The 16,914-nt window shown below is 49.9% G+C and overlaps 1 protein-coding gene across 6 annotated transcripts in view; it reads right to left on the minus strand.

Annotated features, from left to right (window-relative positions):
- The window catches only part of TDRD5 (tudor domain containing 5), a 43,850-nt gene that overhangs the window by 24,660 nt on the left and 2,276 nt on the right, over positions 1-16,914 (minus strand). For 3 of the 6 annotated variants that reach the window (XM_045027577.1, XM_045027573.1, XM_045027576.1), the window contains exons 2-6: positions 7,545-7,778; positions 5,031-5,423; positions 4,375-4,553; positions 2,064-2,147; positions 589-645 (exon numbers count right to left, since the gene is read on the minus strand). In XM_045027577.1, coding sequence (XP_044883512.1) covers positions 589-645; positions 2,064-2,147; positions 4,375-4,553; positions 5,031-5,423; positions 7,545-7,778 — 947 coding nt within the window. Of the gene's footprint in view, positions 1-588; positions 646-2,063; positions 2,148-4,374; positions 4,554-5,030; positions 5,424-7,544; positions 7,784-8,265; positions 8,309-16,914 lie in introns of those variants that run through there. The other 3 variants (XM_045027575.1, XM_045027574.1, XM_045027578.1) reach the window with 3 other exon arrangements.

Below are 16,914 nucleotides of genomic sequence, written 5' to 3' on the forward strand. Positions count from 1 at the left end.
ACATCTAATAATTTTGTTAAATTACCAAATAATGTGTTTCGCTGGAACACATGACTATAGATAGAAGCCTGCACCCAGACAGAACTAGCTTGAACACTAGTTCCCTAGTATTAGTGGAGCTGTTCCTCAACAGCAAAAAAAAATTAGACTATTTCTCAAAATACATATATTCAGTTCTCTTAAGCTTCTTAAGAAGGGTATTTCATTTACTTACAGGTTTCCACAAGGATTAGAACAATCAATATTTCAGCCTCTCTGGCCTACCTCAAGATTAGTTAAATAGAATACCCTTTTAAAACTGTTTAAAAGAATTATTGGAGTAATTAAGTTTTGGGGGAATATTCCTATTTCCTCATTGCCAGCATATGAATGGACATGAGTTAGGCAACATCTTAGCTCCTACAGGTACTGATCTTCACCATAAAGCCAACACACAGAGTTGGCAGCCTCTTCTGGAGGAGACCTGCACTGAAAAGAGAAAACTGCTCTACCAGAGCTGAGAGAGAAGCTTACAGAGATCTACATGTACCATGCCCAGCTTTAACCAAACTGAATAAAGACTCCCTACCTGCTTGAGGCAAAACTTACCTCAAACTCACCAGGTAGCTTAGAAGCAAGCAAACCCTCAGGATACTGGGCTGCAACCTACACGATAGGAAAAGATACATCATAACCAGACAGTTGTGTACCTGGACCTTAGGTGAAAGAGGGAGTAAGAATAGGCTTCATATTGCAACACAGACAACTAAACAGCATGTTATGCGTGCAAAACAAGTACTTATAGAAAGTTAGGGGCCCTAGCTTTTTAATGACATGCACTTTATTACTAGCCCCTGTGGCTAGACGTGTTGGACCTTCTATCTGTCACTGCCCCCAATTAGCAGTGCTTTGCCACTCATCCAGAACCTCAGGCTTGCATAACTTGATTTCTGAGGGTACATATAAACTGGAAAAAGAGGAAAGGACTATAGATAGCATGTGCATGTTTGGAATTCATGGCTCCACACAGTGAAACGAGCAGGAGGAGCAAATGGAAGAGCCCTTTAAATGATCTGCATTTTGCATTTGACCTGTTGGCCTCAGCTGTGGCCACAGGCCCTGCTAGAAGATACAGAAAGTGCACTCAGAGCCTGCTCAGTTACAAGAGAGAATTTCAATGGAAAGTATCTATCCAGAAGAGTAATTTACTTAGCATGGATTCATCTGTCCCAATCAGCAAGTCCACACATCTCTGAACTCAGTGCAGAGAGAAGCTCTATTGTATACAAGGATTATGAAAATTCCACATTGTAGAATAGCTGCAAGGATCAAAAGTCTAATTTCCCAGCTAAATAATCTAGGCCAGTGGTTTTGAAGACCTTTTCCATACCTTTACCTTCTTTTCCAAAAAGGCACCATCCTAACACCCCTAGCCAAATTTAACCAAAGACCCCTCTCCCACTTAGCAATATGGGAAGGACAAAGTAGTCATGCCTGCTACATCTACCTGTTCACAACCTCCAGGTTCAGAACCCCTGACGCAGATAGCTATGCTGAGAAGCCCCAATTAGCAGCCCACCACTGTATTTCAGTATGGTTGCTTAAGTGCACCTATAACAGGAAAGGTACTGTCCACACTTATCGGAAGATGGTGAGCTCTTTAGCGCATGAAGTATCTGTAAAATTTCAGTTGCTGTGAAGGGGAACAGTTTAAGACACAAGCAGTAACAGAGAGGATAGTAGATTATTCTCCAGTGTGATCTCACTCCCCCTAAATACACACATTTAAATAATCTATAGGGTGTCTCCACCTTTCATAGGTTCTGGTTCTGCACAAGCATCAGGATTCATAGATAGCCTGGAAAAACCCAGCAGAGAATACAGATTATCTGATGCCAAAGACAGAGGAAACATATTTCAATCTTGCTGACCCCACACCATCTTCCCTAATTTACCTGTAACCACCAAGTCTACTGAGAAGCAGTTGTGGTGTTCCTTGATCATCAGACTTTACACATGCTAATGTCTAAATGCTTATTCCTGCCCAAAGCTTAGAGACATTTCCAGATATGAACAACACTTACAACTCGGATCTTTTCTTTGAGTTCTGAGCTGACTGTCCCTCCGGCTCCCTTCTGTGCAAACATCATCTTAATATCCTTCTCCAACTTCAAGGAAAAAGCCAAAAATCATACCAAGAACAAAAAGGTGAATTCCAAGGTTCAAGAAAACTCATATCAATTGTGCAATCAAGGGGGCAATAATTACAGTAATAGATTTGTTTATTAGTGGAAATTACATAGAGATTAGAATTGCAGTGAAACAGGACTGAATGTCAGCATCTAGCAAAGAATTTTTAAAACACACTGCATGCATAAGATGCACAACCATTAACTCTAAAACTGCTCAGATACAGGGCACTTGGAATGTCTAGTAGTTCTTGCCCTCCATAATCTCTGGTGACTATTCTGTAGCTTGCCAATACTGATGATGGGTCTTGCTGTGATGCAGGGGTCTTCAATTAATTATTGCTTAAATTTGCCATTATACCACCGGTGTTGCACCACCTCATCATAAAGCAGACTTCGTGCCAGCCATAAGCAGGGCCGTCCCTAGCCATTTTGGTGCCCTATGCAACCCCCCCGGGGGTTGACTGGCCCCAGGCCTCCACGGGCGGGGAGGGGGAGACAGTTTGGGAGGCAGGGGGGAACCACCCCCAGCACGAGCCAGCAGAGTGCAGCGGGTTGGGCCCAGGTCATGCCACTTTCTGCCACCCAGTGAGTACAGGGCAGGCCCAACCCTGCACCACGGGGCAGTAGGAATGGAGTGACCCAGCCACAGCCCACTCCACTCTGCTCCCCTGGCTCCCAGCCTTGGGGCTTAGGGGGCAGGGGGGAACTGCCCCCCAGCACTCACCAGCAGCGCAGCTGGGAGCCAGGGGAGCGCAGCAGGCTAGGGCCGGGTCACTCCACTTACCGCCGCTGGTGAGTGCAGGCCCAACCCCTGCTGCAGACCTAAGGGGAGTGGGGGCGGGGCTGGGGCAGAGCAGGGGCAGGGGCTTTGGGGAAGGGCTAGAGGGGGCCAGGGCTTGGGCGGAGCAGGGGCAGGAGCCATGGGGAAGAGGCGGAGCAGGGGCTGGAGCAGCATGCAGCTGCTTAAGGCACTAGGAAGTTTGGTGCCCTACACAGTTGTGTACTTTGTGTATGGGTAGGTACAACCCTGGCCATAAGCAAGCTTTCTGGAGCTCTCAGAACACCTCACACACTTTCTTTCATTCTTCCTTTGTCCCTAAGGCTCTTGCCATGGCATATGGGCCTTCTAGCAGGAACTAATTATACTGCAGCCTATTACAATTCTGGATCAGTTTCCTCCCACAGCCTACACTTCATCCAAACCTCCCTGCTAAACCTATCCTTTGTATTTTTCCCCCACTCATGTCTATGCACCTACCCCCATGCTGTCCCCTATATACAGAACTCTCTCTCTCATTTGCTAAATGACCCTCTTAGGTGTGAAGTATTATTCATTTCAAATCCCTCCTTAACACATGCTGCTCCATTAGTACTTCAACAACGATCTAAAATAATCCACACCACCTCCCATTTGTACCATTAACCATTGTATTAATTGTGGGTCAGTATTGGATTGTCTGTGCCTGATCACCTAGGTAAGCACACTGGTGTGAAGACAGTGAGTGTCTTCCTTTGTCTGACTATTGCCTAGCACACAGAACTCAATAACAATGGCTGGCCTTTGGACCAAGCTCTTCCCTGGTGCTAATAAATGGTCCAGTTATATTCTACCTCAGCATAGAGCCCATCAGGACCAGAAAGGACAAAGGAAATAGTGTCTTTCAGTTATGGCATTACCTGGAAAAGCTTCCATTCTTTTTTGTCCTTGGGAGGAAGTATATCTAGTAGTCTGAGCAAAGTACAGGGACTCAAGGCTCCTGGTTTCTATTCCTTTCTCTATGAGATTCTGCGTGACCTAGGACAAGTGACTTAACCACAGTGTATCTCAGTTTCCATATGTGTAAAGTGGGAATAGTTACCATGGCTTATCTACCCTCACAGGAGGGTTATGAGGCTTAATGTTAAGTGCTCTGAGATCTTTGAGTGGAAGGCACTCTGTCATTAGGTAACATTACAGGAATTGGCCAATGGGTGATCTGTAACATGAGTACAGAGATTTTGCACACCAGAAACAGGATTCTGATAGCCCACTGGACTCCCATGCCAATATCAATTTGTTTCCTGTTGAACTAATCTGAAAACAATTTAGAAAACCTTGTTTTGCCTTATACTGATGATACACTATATCCCAGAGACAATTACATTATTAAATGACTCTGCTTAAGGATAAGAGACCCCACAGATCACTACTTCAGTTACTCACTTGTTTCAGTCTCTCACCACAGTTCCCTACTGCTGCTTCCACTGGCTCTGATCCCCATTTTGGTGTTTCGAGGCTCTCTGTACATAAGACAGATCCTGGAGGGGGTGTCCTAACTGCAGGTGGTGGCAGAGAATCAGGCTTGGCCTGCTCTGCTTTCTTTGGATGAATCACCATCTCACCTTAAGCAGAGAAGAGGTTTATACATGGCATTAATCAAACTACGTGAACATGCAGATCGCAATTTTCCATTTCCCTGGCAAGCAGGCAGGCAATGTTGGGCTCACACCAATGTTTATCCATCTCCACAACAAAGAGGCAACCTTTGTCATATTAATAAAAGCTATCTATAGAGCATACACTTCAGATTAGCTAAACTCGCCCCTCTCCATCCACCTACCCCGGAGAACACAGAGGAGGAACCATGTAATAAAGCCCCAAGTCATACAGAGCCAGAACCCTTTGGCACTGGGCTGGGCACACAGCTGCGGCAGCAGCACCACTACAGCCCTCCTGTGCTGAATCCTAAAGGATGGGTGCTATTGCAGCCAGTGGAGACCTAGCCCCTTTCAGCTGAAACATAGTCTGCTTGAAGAAAAAGTGACAATATGTGCTAATGAGAACTACCTGCCCCAAGTTAAATACATATACAGCCTCACCCTGTGACAGCTTTTCCTGCTGTTGCTTAACTGAGGGGCTTTCCTTCAGGGTCAGCAGAGAGCCTGCCCTGGTCTGCTCAATGGCAATGATATCAGAGGCTGCGCTCAGCACTTCAATAATGGAGAAGAATCCATAGCGCATATACTGGAATGTCCGTCCAAAACGCCTGGCGAAGGCCTTATCAAAATCTGAGAGCAAGACTGGGGACAGACTCAGCAGGTCCTTCAGCTCACTCTTCACCATAGCTGGCAGGATAGGAGGGGTCCGGCCCCGCCGGGGCAGGCTGGGGCGAGAGAAGGCATTTGTTCTTCGCGTGACATTTCGCACCTTAGAACTGGTCTTCTGTTTGGCAACCAAACTTGCCATCCCCCTGGTGGTCTCATCTGCAATGACTAAAGCAGCAGAAATAAATAGTTAAAGCTGTGTTAGGTAATGCTCTTCCTCTCTCCCCTTTCCCTTTTACTAGCCCCTTTCTGAGGAAAACCTCCTCTTCAAAGAGCACACTGCACTAATCAGTTACTGCTGAACTCTACCATTAATGATGGAAAGCACAGTAACATAGCTTTTATCCTCCCCCTGTAAGTCAGTCTGGATCAGCTTTAACATCCCATAGAGAGCAATGTGTCAGCACCATGATCTCAGCAGATCATGATCCAAGCAGAAAGGGCTACTGAGCCTACTAAGTGCTTGAACAGGAGATCACACGAGAGAACCCAGATATTGTAGAAGGCTGTGCTGGCCGCTCAATAGATGGCACCCTTCCCTGTGAGCCAGTCTTGCAACAAAACCCTACTGGACCTTTTGATAGTGCTACAGCACAATGTGCTTTACTGGAGCTACAGCCTTGTGAACAAGACGTAAAGCCAAGCCCCTAACCACCTGTCAGCATGGCATTTTTCACAATGTTAAAGGTGTTAGCAACAGTGTCCTGGACTAATTCCAATTTGTGCAGTTACATTCTATCTAAATTGACCTTGCAATTTCAATCAGATATAGCATTCTTTTTTCACTGCCCCACACTGATGTAGATACTGAAGCTAAACTGCACAACTATTTGATAAAGTGATCCCTCTATATACATAGCTGGTGTCAATTCATGGCAACTGTACGTGTATTTCCCCCTTGTGCTCCAGCAAGGGCACCCACTCTTGACTCCCAGCTCCTCACCTCTCTTGGGCAGAGACCCATCTCTCTTTCCCTCCTGACAGGGGTTTTTCCAGGCTGTAGTTCCCTAGTAAGTCAGACTGCCTAATCAGGTCTCCATCTGTGCTTTGCCTTCTCATCAGCGGCTACAAACAGTGTAATTGCCCACAGTTATAAGTTACCACACAGCCTTTTCTAAGCAAGCACATTCATTGTTAAGGTGAAAAACTATTAAAACAATAAAAGAACCTACCCACCATGCAAATAAGCTCATTAGAGATCAACCTGAACTTGAGCAAGAGTTCTAGTAGGTGATTGCTCCTTCGAACCCCCCTATGGGGCTTTTCCATGGTTACAACAGCTGTTTGCTCAAAACACACATTCATAGATTGGCCTTTCCTTTATACTGCTTGTGTCTTTGCGTTTGAGAGGCCATGCATACGTCAGTCAGACAATGGCACCCTCCTCTGGGCATAGCATCAAAAAGTTGGGTCCGGAGGAGGCACTCTGCATTCACCTCCTCCCAGGTATTTCCTAGAAAACCCACTTAACTTTGTCCCAAAAGTTCCTCCTTGTCTGGCATATTGTTTAAGAGTCCTTTGAAACGCAACACTTCTCAGGGTATACATTGGCCAAGTCTTTCCTTCCGCGAGAAGTTGCATACAATCCCACAATAATACAATACAATAATACAAACTTTGCATTTATAATACAGTGGACTCCAAAGCTATTTAACCTTAATTCAATATCATCATCAGGAAATTGCCATATCTGTCACCGCTTGCACGGTGCTTTGGGAGGCCTCAAATTAAAAAGCACTATCTACATTCCTTTAACACAAGCCAGCACCACCAGTGAGAGACGATGTTATTAATACTAAACCCTGAATACCCTCAGTTATATGGAGCACATAGCTAGCCTTGCAAGATCCCTCTGGACTGATGGATTGGTATTATGGAGCTTACCAAAGAATTCTATGAACATTTTTGGAGACTAAGCTATGCTCTCCCAGCATTTCCACATCACCCCTCTTATTTCTTAAAAAAAGATTTTAAAATGTCAATTCATCCTCCCCCTGAGGCTGCTTGCCTCTTCAATTTTGCAAAACTCACTCCTCCCAAAACAGTGCTGTTGATGATCATTCCAAAGACTCTGCTCCCAAAGGTGAGGAAACAAGAAAGAAGTAGGATCTGGATAACTTCCCCCACGTCCAAATGCTCCACATCCAGGTCCACAAGCTACAACAGCCTTGTATCATGCACATACAGACTACAAGTACAGCATGAGACTGTTCTACTGAATGCCTTTCCATGCTTGAGTGAGGGTTCCCAAGTCATTTACTCCTCTTGCCAGGGAAGTCACGCACCCACCTTTCAGTACAACACAGCCATCTCTACCGGAGCAGATGTTGACGACATCGGGCATGTCCTTCACCAGCTCCACGGTGGATCGGTAGCCCAAGGTGCGCAATGGGAGAGGTTTGCCGATCATAGTCCGGTACTCCTGCTCCAGCTGCACTGGGGTCAGGCCCTCTTTGACAGCCATCAGCAGCGACCTCACTTCTTTCCTCAGCAAGTCCATGAGGTGCTCTTGGGCCGACATTTCTGCGCTAGGGGAGAGACAGAGTGAGCAGAGAGCGCAGCTTTCAGCAGAGAGGAGAGGCACTGGAACCACGTCAGTGATGGACTTTTATAACAAGCCCTAGAGACAGGCAAGCGGGGGAGAGGAGAGGGAGAAGAGCGGGGGAAAAGGGGGGGAGGTAAGAGGGGGGAGTCTGAGCCAGCACCAAGAGTGCAGCACAACAGCCCTTGCCCCACAGTTACTGCCCCTGCATCTGCCTGTCCCCTTCTCCCCAGAATCACTGCCCCCCGCTGCAGTTATTGCCCCCTCAGAATTACTGCTCCTCCCCCCACGAAATTACTGTCCCTCATGCAGTTACTGCCCCTCCCTCACCCCCGGGGATACTGCCACTGCCTCTCCCTGTCCCTCCCCGCTAGCTAGCGCCCCCTCTGCTGTTACCGCCCCTCCCCCATGGCGATTCCTGCCCCAAGTCCTCCTCTCTCCCATCCCCCCAGAAGCGTCCGCCCCCACCCTCCCGCGGGCGCGGGCTCGGGCTCGGGCTGTGTCCTCGCGTCCGGGTCGCTGCCTCACGTGGTGCCCACCCTGCGCGCCTGCGCACAAACACCCCGCCCCGGTGTCCTCCCACCAGACCATAGGGCGGCGCCTGAGGGGCGTTCTACCAGTGAGACCATAGAGAGCCACGCCGGGGCGCTAGAGCCTCACCAGCGGCACATAATGCCACCCAGTGGTGCGAGCGAGGTACTGCGCTGAGGCAGCCCGCCCCCTGCTGGGGCTGGGGCTGGGGCCGGGCCGGGCCAGGCCAGCCTTCCATAGGTGGGAGCTGCCCATGGGGCGGGGTCCCACAGTGACCCTCAGGTCCTGTGGGGGAGCAGCCAGGGCTGAGTTCCATCCCAGGTGACAGGCATCCACAGTACAGACACATCCCCAAAGTTGTACTGAGTGGTCCCTTTGCTGAGCTCCCATCTGACCCTTCAGGCCACCCCAGGCGTGTCCCACGGAGCCATGTCCTACTGTGCCTTGCTAGCTGTGCCCATCCTGGTAACCCATAACCTCATGAGGCACAAAGCAAAACACGAGATCTCTACGTGGGCTTCAGACAGACCTGACAGCACAGCCAGCTAAACCAATGAGAGCAATGGGGCCTTGAAAGCAGGCCCAGGATCTGCCACAGAATCATGATTGAGCCCTGCCCCTTCAGGCTCAAAGAAAGCAAAGGGATGGGGGGAAAAGAATAGGAAAAAAAAAAACCAACCACACCCCAACATAAACCTCCAGCCTAGCTCCACATCATGAGCACACAATCTCCAATTAGCATCAACTTTAAGCCCTTACACCAGGGGTGGGCAAACTTTTTGGCCCAAGGGCCACATCGAGGTTGCAAAACTATATGGAGGACCGGGTAGGGAAGGCTGTGGCTCCCTAAACAGCCTGGCCCCTGCCCCCTATTCGCCCCCTCTCACTTCCCACCCCCTGACTGCCCCCCTCAAAATCCCAGACCCATCCAACCCCCCCTGCTCCTTGCCCCCTGACCACCCCCTCCCAGGATCCCCTAACCGCCCCCCAGGACCCCACCCCCTATCTAACCCCCCCCCTTCTCCCTGTCCCCTGACTGCCCCGACCCCTATCCACATCCCCTCCCCATGACAGGTCCCCTGGGACACCCACATCCATCCAACCCCCTGTTCCCCATTCCCTAACTGCCCCCCCAAACCTCCACCCCATCCAACCACTCCCTGTCCCCTGACTGCCTCCCAGTACTCCCCGCTCCCCACCCCCTTACCATGACAGAGTCAGCCACAACGCCAGGCTGCCCAGCAGGGGCGGTGGACCAGAGCGCTGGCAGCGCAGCGAGCTGAGACTGCAGGGGAGGAGGAACAGCAAGGGAGGGGATGAGATCTAGCCTCCCCGGCTGGGATTTCAGGAGCTGGGCAGGACGGTTCCGCGGGCCGGATGTGGCCAGTGGGCTGTAGTTTGCCCACCTCTGCCTTACACATTCCACAGACCTACCTCATGAAAGGTTAGGAAAATTCCCAGAAAGGATCATTGCCCCACAATACTGATGTTTCAGCACAACAGCACAATGTAATGGCACAGTGTGTATATTATGGCACCAAAACCTAGGCTTGTACAAAATGATGCAAGTATTGGAAAGTGTCAGACAAATCATTAAGACCTGGGCAGGGCCATTCTTACCCATATGCAAAGTACGCTGCTGCGTAGGGCACCAGGAAATTTGGGGCACCAAATTGCCCCAAATTTCCTGGTGCCCTATGCAGCTGCGTAGTGTTCCAGTGGGCAGCCTGATCCCCCGGTCAGCTGAGCCGCCCAGGAAAGCTGCCCCTGCCCCTGCTCCGCCTCTTCCCCATGAGCCCTGCCTCTTCCTGCCCCAGATCTTCCCCAGACTCACCCCTTCCTCTGAGCAACATCCCAGGGATCTGCAGCCGGGCACGCCCTGTACTCACCAGGTGGCAGGAAGTGGAGCAACCCGGCCCCAACCTACTCTGCCAGCTAGTGCTGGGGGATGGTTCCCCCTAGCCCCACAAGCCTGCTCCTGCCCTCCTGCGGAGGCCTGGGCCAGCCCCCGACCCCCAGAGGCCTGGGGCCAACCCCTCCCCCCCCCCGCAGTGGGGCTGCATAGGGCCCTGGACCTGGAAAGAAATGAAAGGGCACTAATCAATCCCAGTTGGTGTTACAAGCCTTGTGGATGGCGGGAAGCAGTAGAAGTTGTTTATCTTGACTTTAGTGAGACAGTATCAAAAGCCTTACATGACCTTCCCATAAACAAACTAGGTAAATGCAACCTAGATGGCGCTACTAAAAGGTGGATGCATAACTGGTTCCCAGAGAGTAGTTATCAGTGGTTCACAGTCATGCTGGAAGCAGTAGCATAGCTAGCAGGGTGCAGGGGAAGCAGCCACTTCTCCTCAGCACATTTTCCATAAGTGGTGCCTTAGTTAGGGGTTACCATGGCGCCAGCGGATGGGGCCTATGCTCCCTCCACTCTGAAGCTTGGTCTGCTGGGCAGCGCTGGGCTCCTGCAGGCAAGGGAGGGCAGCACACCAGGAGGAGCCATGGGGAGGGGGCGGCACGGCCAGAGGAGCGGGGGGGACGCAGCATGGCAGCCCGCAACTCCCCCCCCCCCGCAGATAACTTTGATGCGGACGGTTTGGCGGCCGGGCCCCTTGGAGAGCCCCGCTAGTGCAGCTGCAAAGCGGAGGCAGCAGCAGAGCCCGTGCATGGTGGAGGAGCGGACGCCGCGGCTCTGCGCTGCTCATGACAAGCTCCGCGCACAGCCTGCTGCAAGGATGGCTCAGTGCCTGCCCCGCCTCCTGCACTGACTGGGTCCTGGGACAGGGAGGGGTCTCCCCCGCCTCCTCGCGGCAGCCACACCGGGCGGACCCGCAGCCGGTCACTCCCAGCAGGAGCCTCAGTGCCACCCTCGGCTCACCAGAATAAAACTCCCCCGAGGAGGGGAGAGCGCTTCCCCCCCTCCCGCCGCGGCCTGTCAGCATGACCCGCCCACAGCCAGGCTCCACCAGCAACTCCAGAAAGGGCAGCACCCCTGGGATGAGCGAGCGAGCCAGACTGCAGCTCCCCCGGCTCCTGGCCGCTGAGCCACGCGCAATCTCGGCTACCATGTGATCGGGGCTGCCAGGAGATTCGCCATGGTGGGGTTTGCTCTCTCTACTGCTGGCTGGGCTGGGCCCCGGAAAGAAGCAGCGGAAGGGCAGGCAGAGGACTCCTAGGCTCTCCTGGTCCTGGGGGCAGCTCCAGCCCCCTCTGCATAGAGAGCCCCAGGGACCCCACCCCACTCCCATCCCCGGTAACCCCTCCCCAAGCTCCATACCCCGTGTACCCCTCCCATGTACCCCGTTCCCCTGCCTTTCCCTCTCCTTCAGCTCCCTTCGTACCCCTGTCCTCTGCCACCCTCCCTACATCCTTCCCTCCACCTCCCCTCAAATCAAACCGTCCCCCTCACTCCACATCCTCCCCTTCACCTCCCCTCATACCCCTGTCCCCTGCCACCCACCCTCTACATCCCTCCCCTCAAACCCCCTGTCCTCTGCCAGCCTCTCTGTACAGCCATGGGGGGGGGCGGCGCAGCCAGAGGAGCGAGGGGCGGGGGCACAGCATGGCTGCAGTGTGGCCAGAGGAGCCAGACAAGGAGGGGGGGCACGGCATGGCTGGAGGAGCCAGGGAGGCGCGGCCAGAGGAGGAGCCGAGGGGGGGCGCCTTTTTTATGTTTGCTCCCCCTGCTCTTAGAACCTGGCTACACCACTGGCTAGAAGGGCATAACGAGTGGGGTCCCGCAAGGATCAGTTCTGGGTCTGGTTCTGTTCAATATTGTCATCAATGATTTAGATAGTGGCATAGAGAATACATTTATAAATTTTGCGGACAATACCAAGTTGGAAGGGGTTGCAAGTGCTTTGGAGGATAGGATTAAAATTCAAAATGATCTGGACAAATTGGAGAAATGGTCTGAAGTAAATAGGATGAAATTCGATAAGGACAAATGCAAAGTACTCCACTTAGGAAGGAAATATCAGTTGCACACATGTAAAATGGGAAATGACTGCCTAGGAAGGAGTACTGCGGAAAGGGATCTGGGGGTCATAGTGGATCACAAGCTAAATATGAGTCAATGGTGTAATGCTGTTGCAAAAAAAAAGCAAACATAATTCTGAGATGTATTAGCAGGAGCATTGTAAGCAAGACATGAGAAGTAATTCTTCTGCTCTACTGCGCGCTGATTATGCCTCAACTGGAGTACTGCATCTAGTTCTGGGCGCCACATTTCAGGAAAGATGTGGAGAAATTGGAGCAAGTCCAAAGAAGAGCAACAAAAATGATTAAAGATCTTAGAAAACATGACCTATGAGGGAAGATTGAAAAAAATTGGATTTATTTAGTCTGGAGAAGAGACGACTGAGAGGGGACATAACCATTTTCAAGTACATAAAAGATTGTTACAAGGAAGAGGGAGAAAAATTGTTGTTCTTAACCTCTGAGGAAAAGACAAGAAGCAATGGGCTTAAATTGCAGGGGGGTTTAGGTTGGACATTAGGAAAAACTTCCTAACTGTCAGCATGGTTAAGCATTGCCTAGTGAGGTGGTGGAATCTCCATCATTGGGGATCTTTAAGAGCAGGTTGGACAAATGGGTGTCAGGGATGGTCTACTCTAGATAATACTTACTCCTGCCATGAGTGCAGGGGACTGGACTAGATGACCTCTCGAGATCCCTTCCAGTTCTATGATTCTATGATTTTTCTGGGTAGAAGAGTATTGATTTATGTCCTTTAGAACCCATGCAATCAAGCCAATTTTCTCCATCTCTTTATTAATCAGTCATCTTATAACAAAGTGACTGTCCTTTAGAGCCAACACAATAGAATAATAGTTGGCACTTTACCCCTTCAAAGCATTTCAATATTAATCAGCACCTCTGTGTAAAATAGGTATTATTCCCCTTTTACATACACACAAACTGAGAAAAGAAAGGGACCAATTTTAATTTATTGCAACAAAATTAAAACAGATACATTTTACATATTTTGATAGTTTTTGGAATATTTTTGCAGAACTCTGTTTATAATCCCTACTTTACAGAGGCGAAATCCAAGGATGAAAAGTTAAGTGACTTGCCCAAGGGTAAAAGGGGAATCACTATCAATCTGGAGTAGAATTCCTGACTCCCAGTCCTGTGTTCAGGCCAATGTTCTATTTCTGTTCCTTAGTTCATCTGTGATGCCTGTTCAGTTATTTTGTTTATTTCCAAAAAGTTGTACATTTCAGTACAATTCCCAGTGACTCAGGCTACAGATTAAGGGCTTTGGAGAAAATGGGGAGAAATGCCTGCATTTGAGTAAACAATTCCTGTCTTCATTCTACACAGATTTTCCCCAGGGCAGGAGTAAACATGCTGCACTATTCTCAAATCCAAATTCCTGAGATCAGCTGAGAGTTGCTCAGCTGCAAACTGCTCTTACAAAGAACCCTTGGGAAATAGCATCCAGAACACCAGACAAGAAATCAAAGGTCCAGGCTCTTATAGTTATTAAAGATTGCACCGTACTTTTGGCAAGAAAGGGCCATAGCCAAAGCAGTCTGACCAACTTTCAGAATTACTTACTGCTGACCTGAAATTCCACTTGCAGTTCCCGTTGGATATGGGATCCTTCTCTGTTCTCTTCCCATTCCACACTGTTCCATAATGTTGACATACCTGATTAAACAGGCAATTTTGGTATGTATATCGTTTATAAAGCATTTGTGGATGATTAAGGACACCATTAATTATGTATCACTGTTTTCTCCCAAGTACCTACCCAACTCCATTTGCTTGACAGTAGCCCCATGTATTCAACAGTTCCCTGGGACCAGTCATCTGCCAGTAAAGAATTTTTCAAGAGCCTAACACTACAAACTAGATCAGGGAGTAGAAAGTTCAGAGTTCAGGCATGCCTGTAATATCCTGACTTAGCGGGCTGCAAAGATTTCCAATAAAACAGGAATCCAAAAGAAAACAAAGATTGTTGTCACGCTAACTACTCCCTTCCTCTTTCTCCTCCTCCTCTAACAACGCACATACCTGCTGGACAACAGCACAGCTGTGCTTCTAGATAAACTCTGGATATCAGCACTAAGTCAGCACCAACTCATCAGAAGGGAGGTTGCTGCTTCTGTGTACTGAGGACTAGCATTGTCTTGCTGCTGAACTGATTTCTTATAGCATAGATTGGGCCAGGGGCGGCTCTACAAATTTGGCCGCCCCAAGCAGTCATGCCCGGGAGGCGCCCCGGAGCCGCGGGAGCAGCGGACCTCCCGCGGGCATGACTCCGGCGGCTCCGGTTGAGCTGCCGCAGGCATGCCTGCGGGAGGTCCAGCCGAGCCGCGGGACCAGCGAACCGTCCGCAGTCATGCCTGCGGGAGGTCCACTGGAGCCGCCGGCCGAGCGTCCCCTCCGCAGTCATGCCTACGGCAGGTCCGCTGCTCCCGGGGCTCCGGTGGACCTCCCGCAGGCATGACTGCGGCAGGTCCGCCGGCCCAGCCTGCCGCCCCCCCGGGAAAGGGCCGCCCCAGGCGGGTGCTTGCCCCGCTGGGCTCTGGAGCCGGCCCTGGATTGGGCCTAACCACATTAGCCAACTCAGTTACAATTGTGTCTGCAGTACAGATAGGCCCGAAGAAGCTCTTCCTCAATCCATCCGAATTGCTTAGCATAGCTTGAAATCCTCAGATGCCAGAGTCAGCCTGAGCAAGCACTAACCTCTGCTTTGTTGGTGAGCAGCTCCCCCATATGGAAGAAAGCATACAGAGCGAGCTGGTACATAGCATGGCCCTGACAGACAAATCTCACTCCTCATAGGGAATGGAGAGTAAGTAAAAGTTAGAGTGCTCATATTTTCTCAAATGGAAAATGGGACACTGCACAGAGCCAGCCTGAGGCCCCCCTTTCCCCCCCCCCACTGCCCGCCTGTGCAGAGCTGGCCCAAGATCCCCCCCACCGAGAGCCCAAACCACACCTGCTGCCTGCCCTGAGCCCTCCCTCCCTCATGGAGCTGGCATCACTGCTCATCTCCATCCCCCTGCATGTTCCTCTGTGCCCCCTTAGAGGTCACCCCCCACTTTTTTGGCAAAACTGGGCATTTGTCCCATTTCCTCTTGCCAACTGATGATCAGTCAGCAAGAGCACACGGGACAAATGCCCAGTTTTGCCCAAAGAGTTGAGACAGCCAGGACAGAGCTTAAAAAAGGGACTATCCCAGCCAAAACAGCATGTATGGTCATCCTAGTAGACTCTAACATTCTCCTTGCACTGGCTTCCCTTGTCTGGCAATGCAGCTGATGGGAGATCTTCAGTGCTTGCATCCCCACCACTGGGACAACAGTGTCTGGGCCGGATGAGGCTGAACCTACCAAGGTGTCACAAGCAGAAGTCAGACTATGGTCATAGCTGCTAGTGTAGAAGCTGGGCGTACCAAGTCACTTGGTTGGGGAAGATTTCTCTGGGGAAGGGGATTACTTCTGCAAATATAAAGTCACTTTGTTTCATTTTAATGGAAAGAGGCTTGAACATTTCAGCTGCTCGTTTTTTATTTCTTTAACATCCAGGGTCACGCGGGGTTGAATTTTCAGCAGCACAAGAATTCATTCCAATGCTCTCTATAATAAGATCCTTATTTTCTTTAGTATAGCCATTAACTTCAACATCCCACGCTAAATACTGTTATTTACAACTATCTAAATGTACATATATAAGTTTCCTGTGCTTCATACAGATCTACAAAGGACCAGCCACACTTCTGGCCCCATATGGAAATGAAGGCTGCTGTATTGTTAGTTACTTTGCCCACCAACAAAATGCAGCCCCTTCTGTGGGCAGAATACTGATACTAGGTATCAGCGCACAGCAACATTTGGCAATGGTCTGGGACAGGAAGTGAAGGATATCAACGGGAAGTGCAGAAAGGAACGGTTACAGTCTAATAGCAGATACCAATAAGAACCAAGGGGAGGGCCGGGGTGGGAAGAGAAACAGAGGAAGAAACCAAATCAGAAGAAAGGCGCTCAGAGCATTTCTGTTTCGTTCTAGTTTCAGAGGCCGGAGGTGAACGAACATCACCCTGGGCCTGTCATTTCTCTGCTAAGTGGATGCCTAGTTTAAAAAAAAATAATAAACTTTAACTCAGGAAGAGGGAAAACCCCCATCAATTGAAACCAATTTCCGTGAGCCCCAAATTTAAACCACCACAAAACAGAATTTTCCTCTCCCAGAGGCCTGAGTGAAAAGCTTTATGCAGTTTACCCTGTAAGAATTAACCCTCTCCCTGCTAACCGGCATGTACTGACAACCCAATGGGACCGTCTGATCTAGCATGCAAGTGAAAGGGCGTCCTTCACACCGCTGCTGAGTGTATGAGTTACGTACACAGATTGTTGTACCCCCTTCAACACTTCAAATCTTGAGACCCTGAGGATGTATTTCAGGCACAAAGTTACAGTTCTGTCATTTAAACAAGAGTCTTAAAGGCCCCATACCTCAGTGTCCCCAGCTGTAAAGTGGGGATGATGACTCTGACCTCCTACGTAAAGCATTTGGAGATCTACTGATGAAAATCTCTAGAAAAGAGCTAGGTATTATTATTGTTCATCCTGC

This window comes from Mauremys mutica, chromosome 8, assembly GCF_020497125.1.
Source record: "Mauremys mutica isolate MM-2020 ecotype Southern chromosome 8, ASM2049712v1, whole genome shotgun sequence".
In the NCBI taxonomy this organism is placed as follows: domain Eukaryota; kingdom Metazoa; phylum Chordata; order Testudines; family Geoemydidae; genus Mauremys; species Mauremys mutica.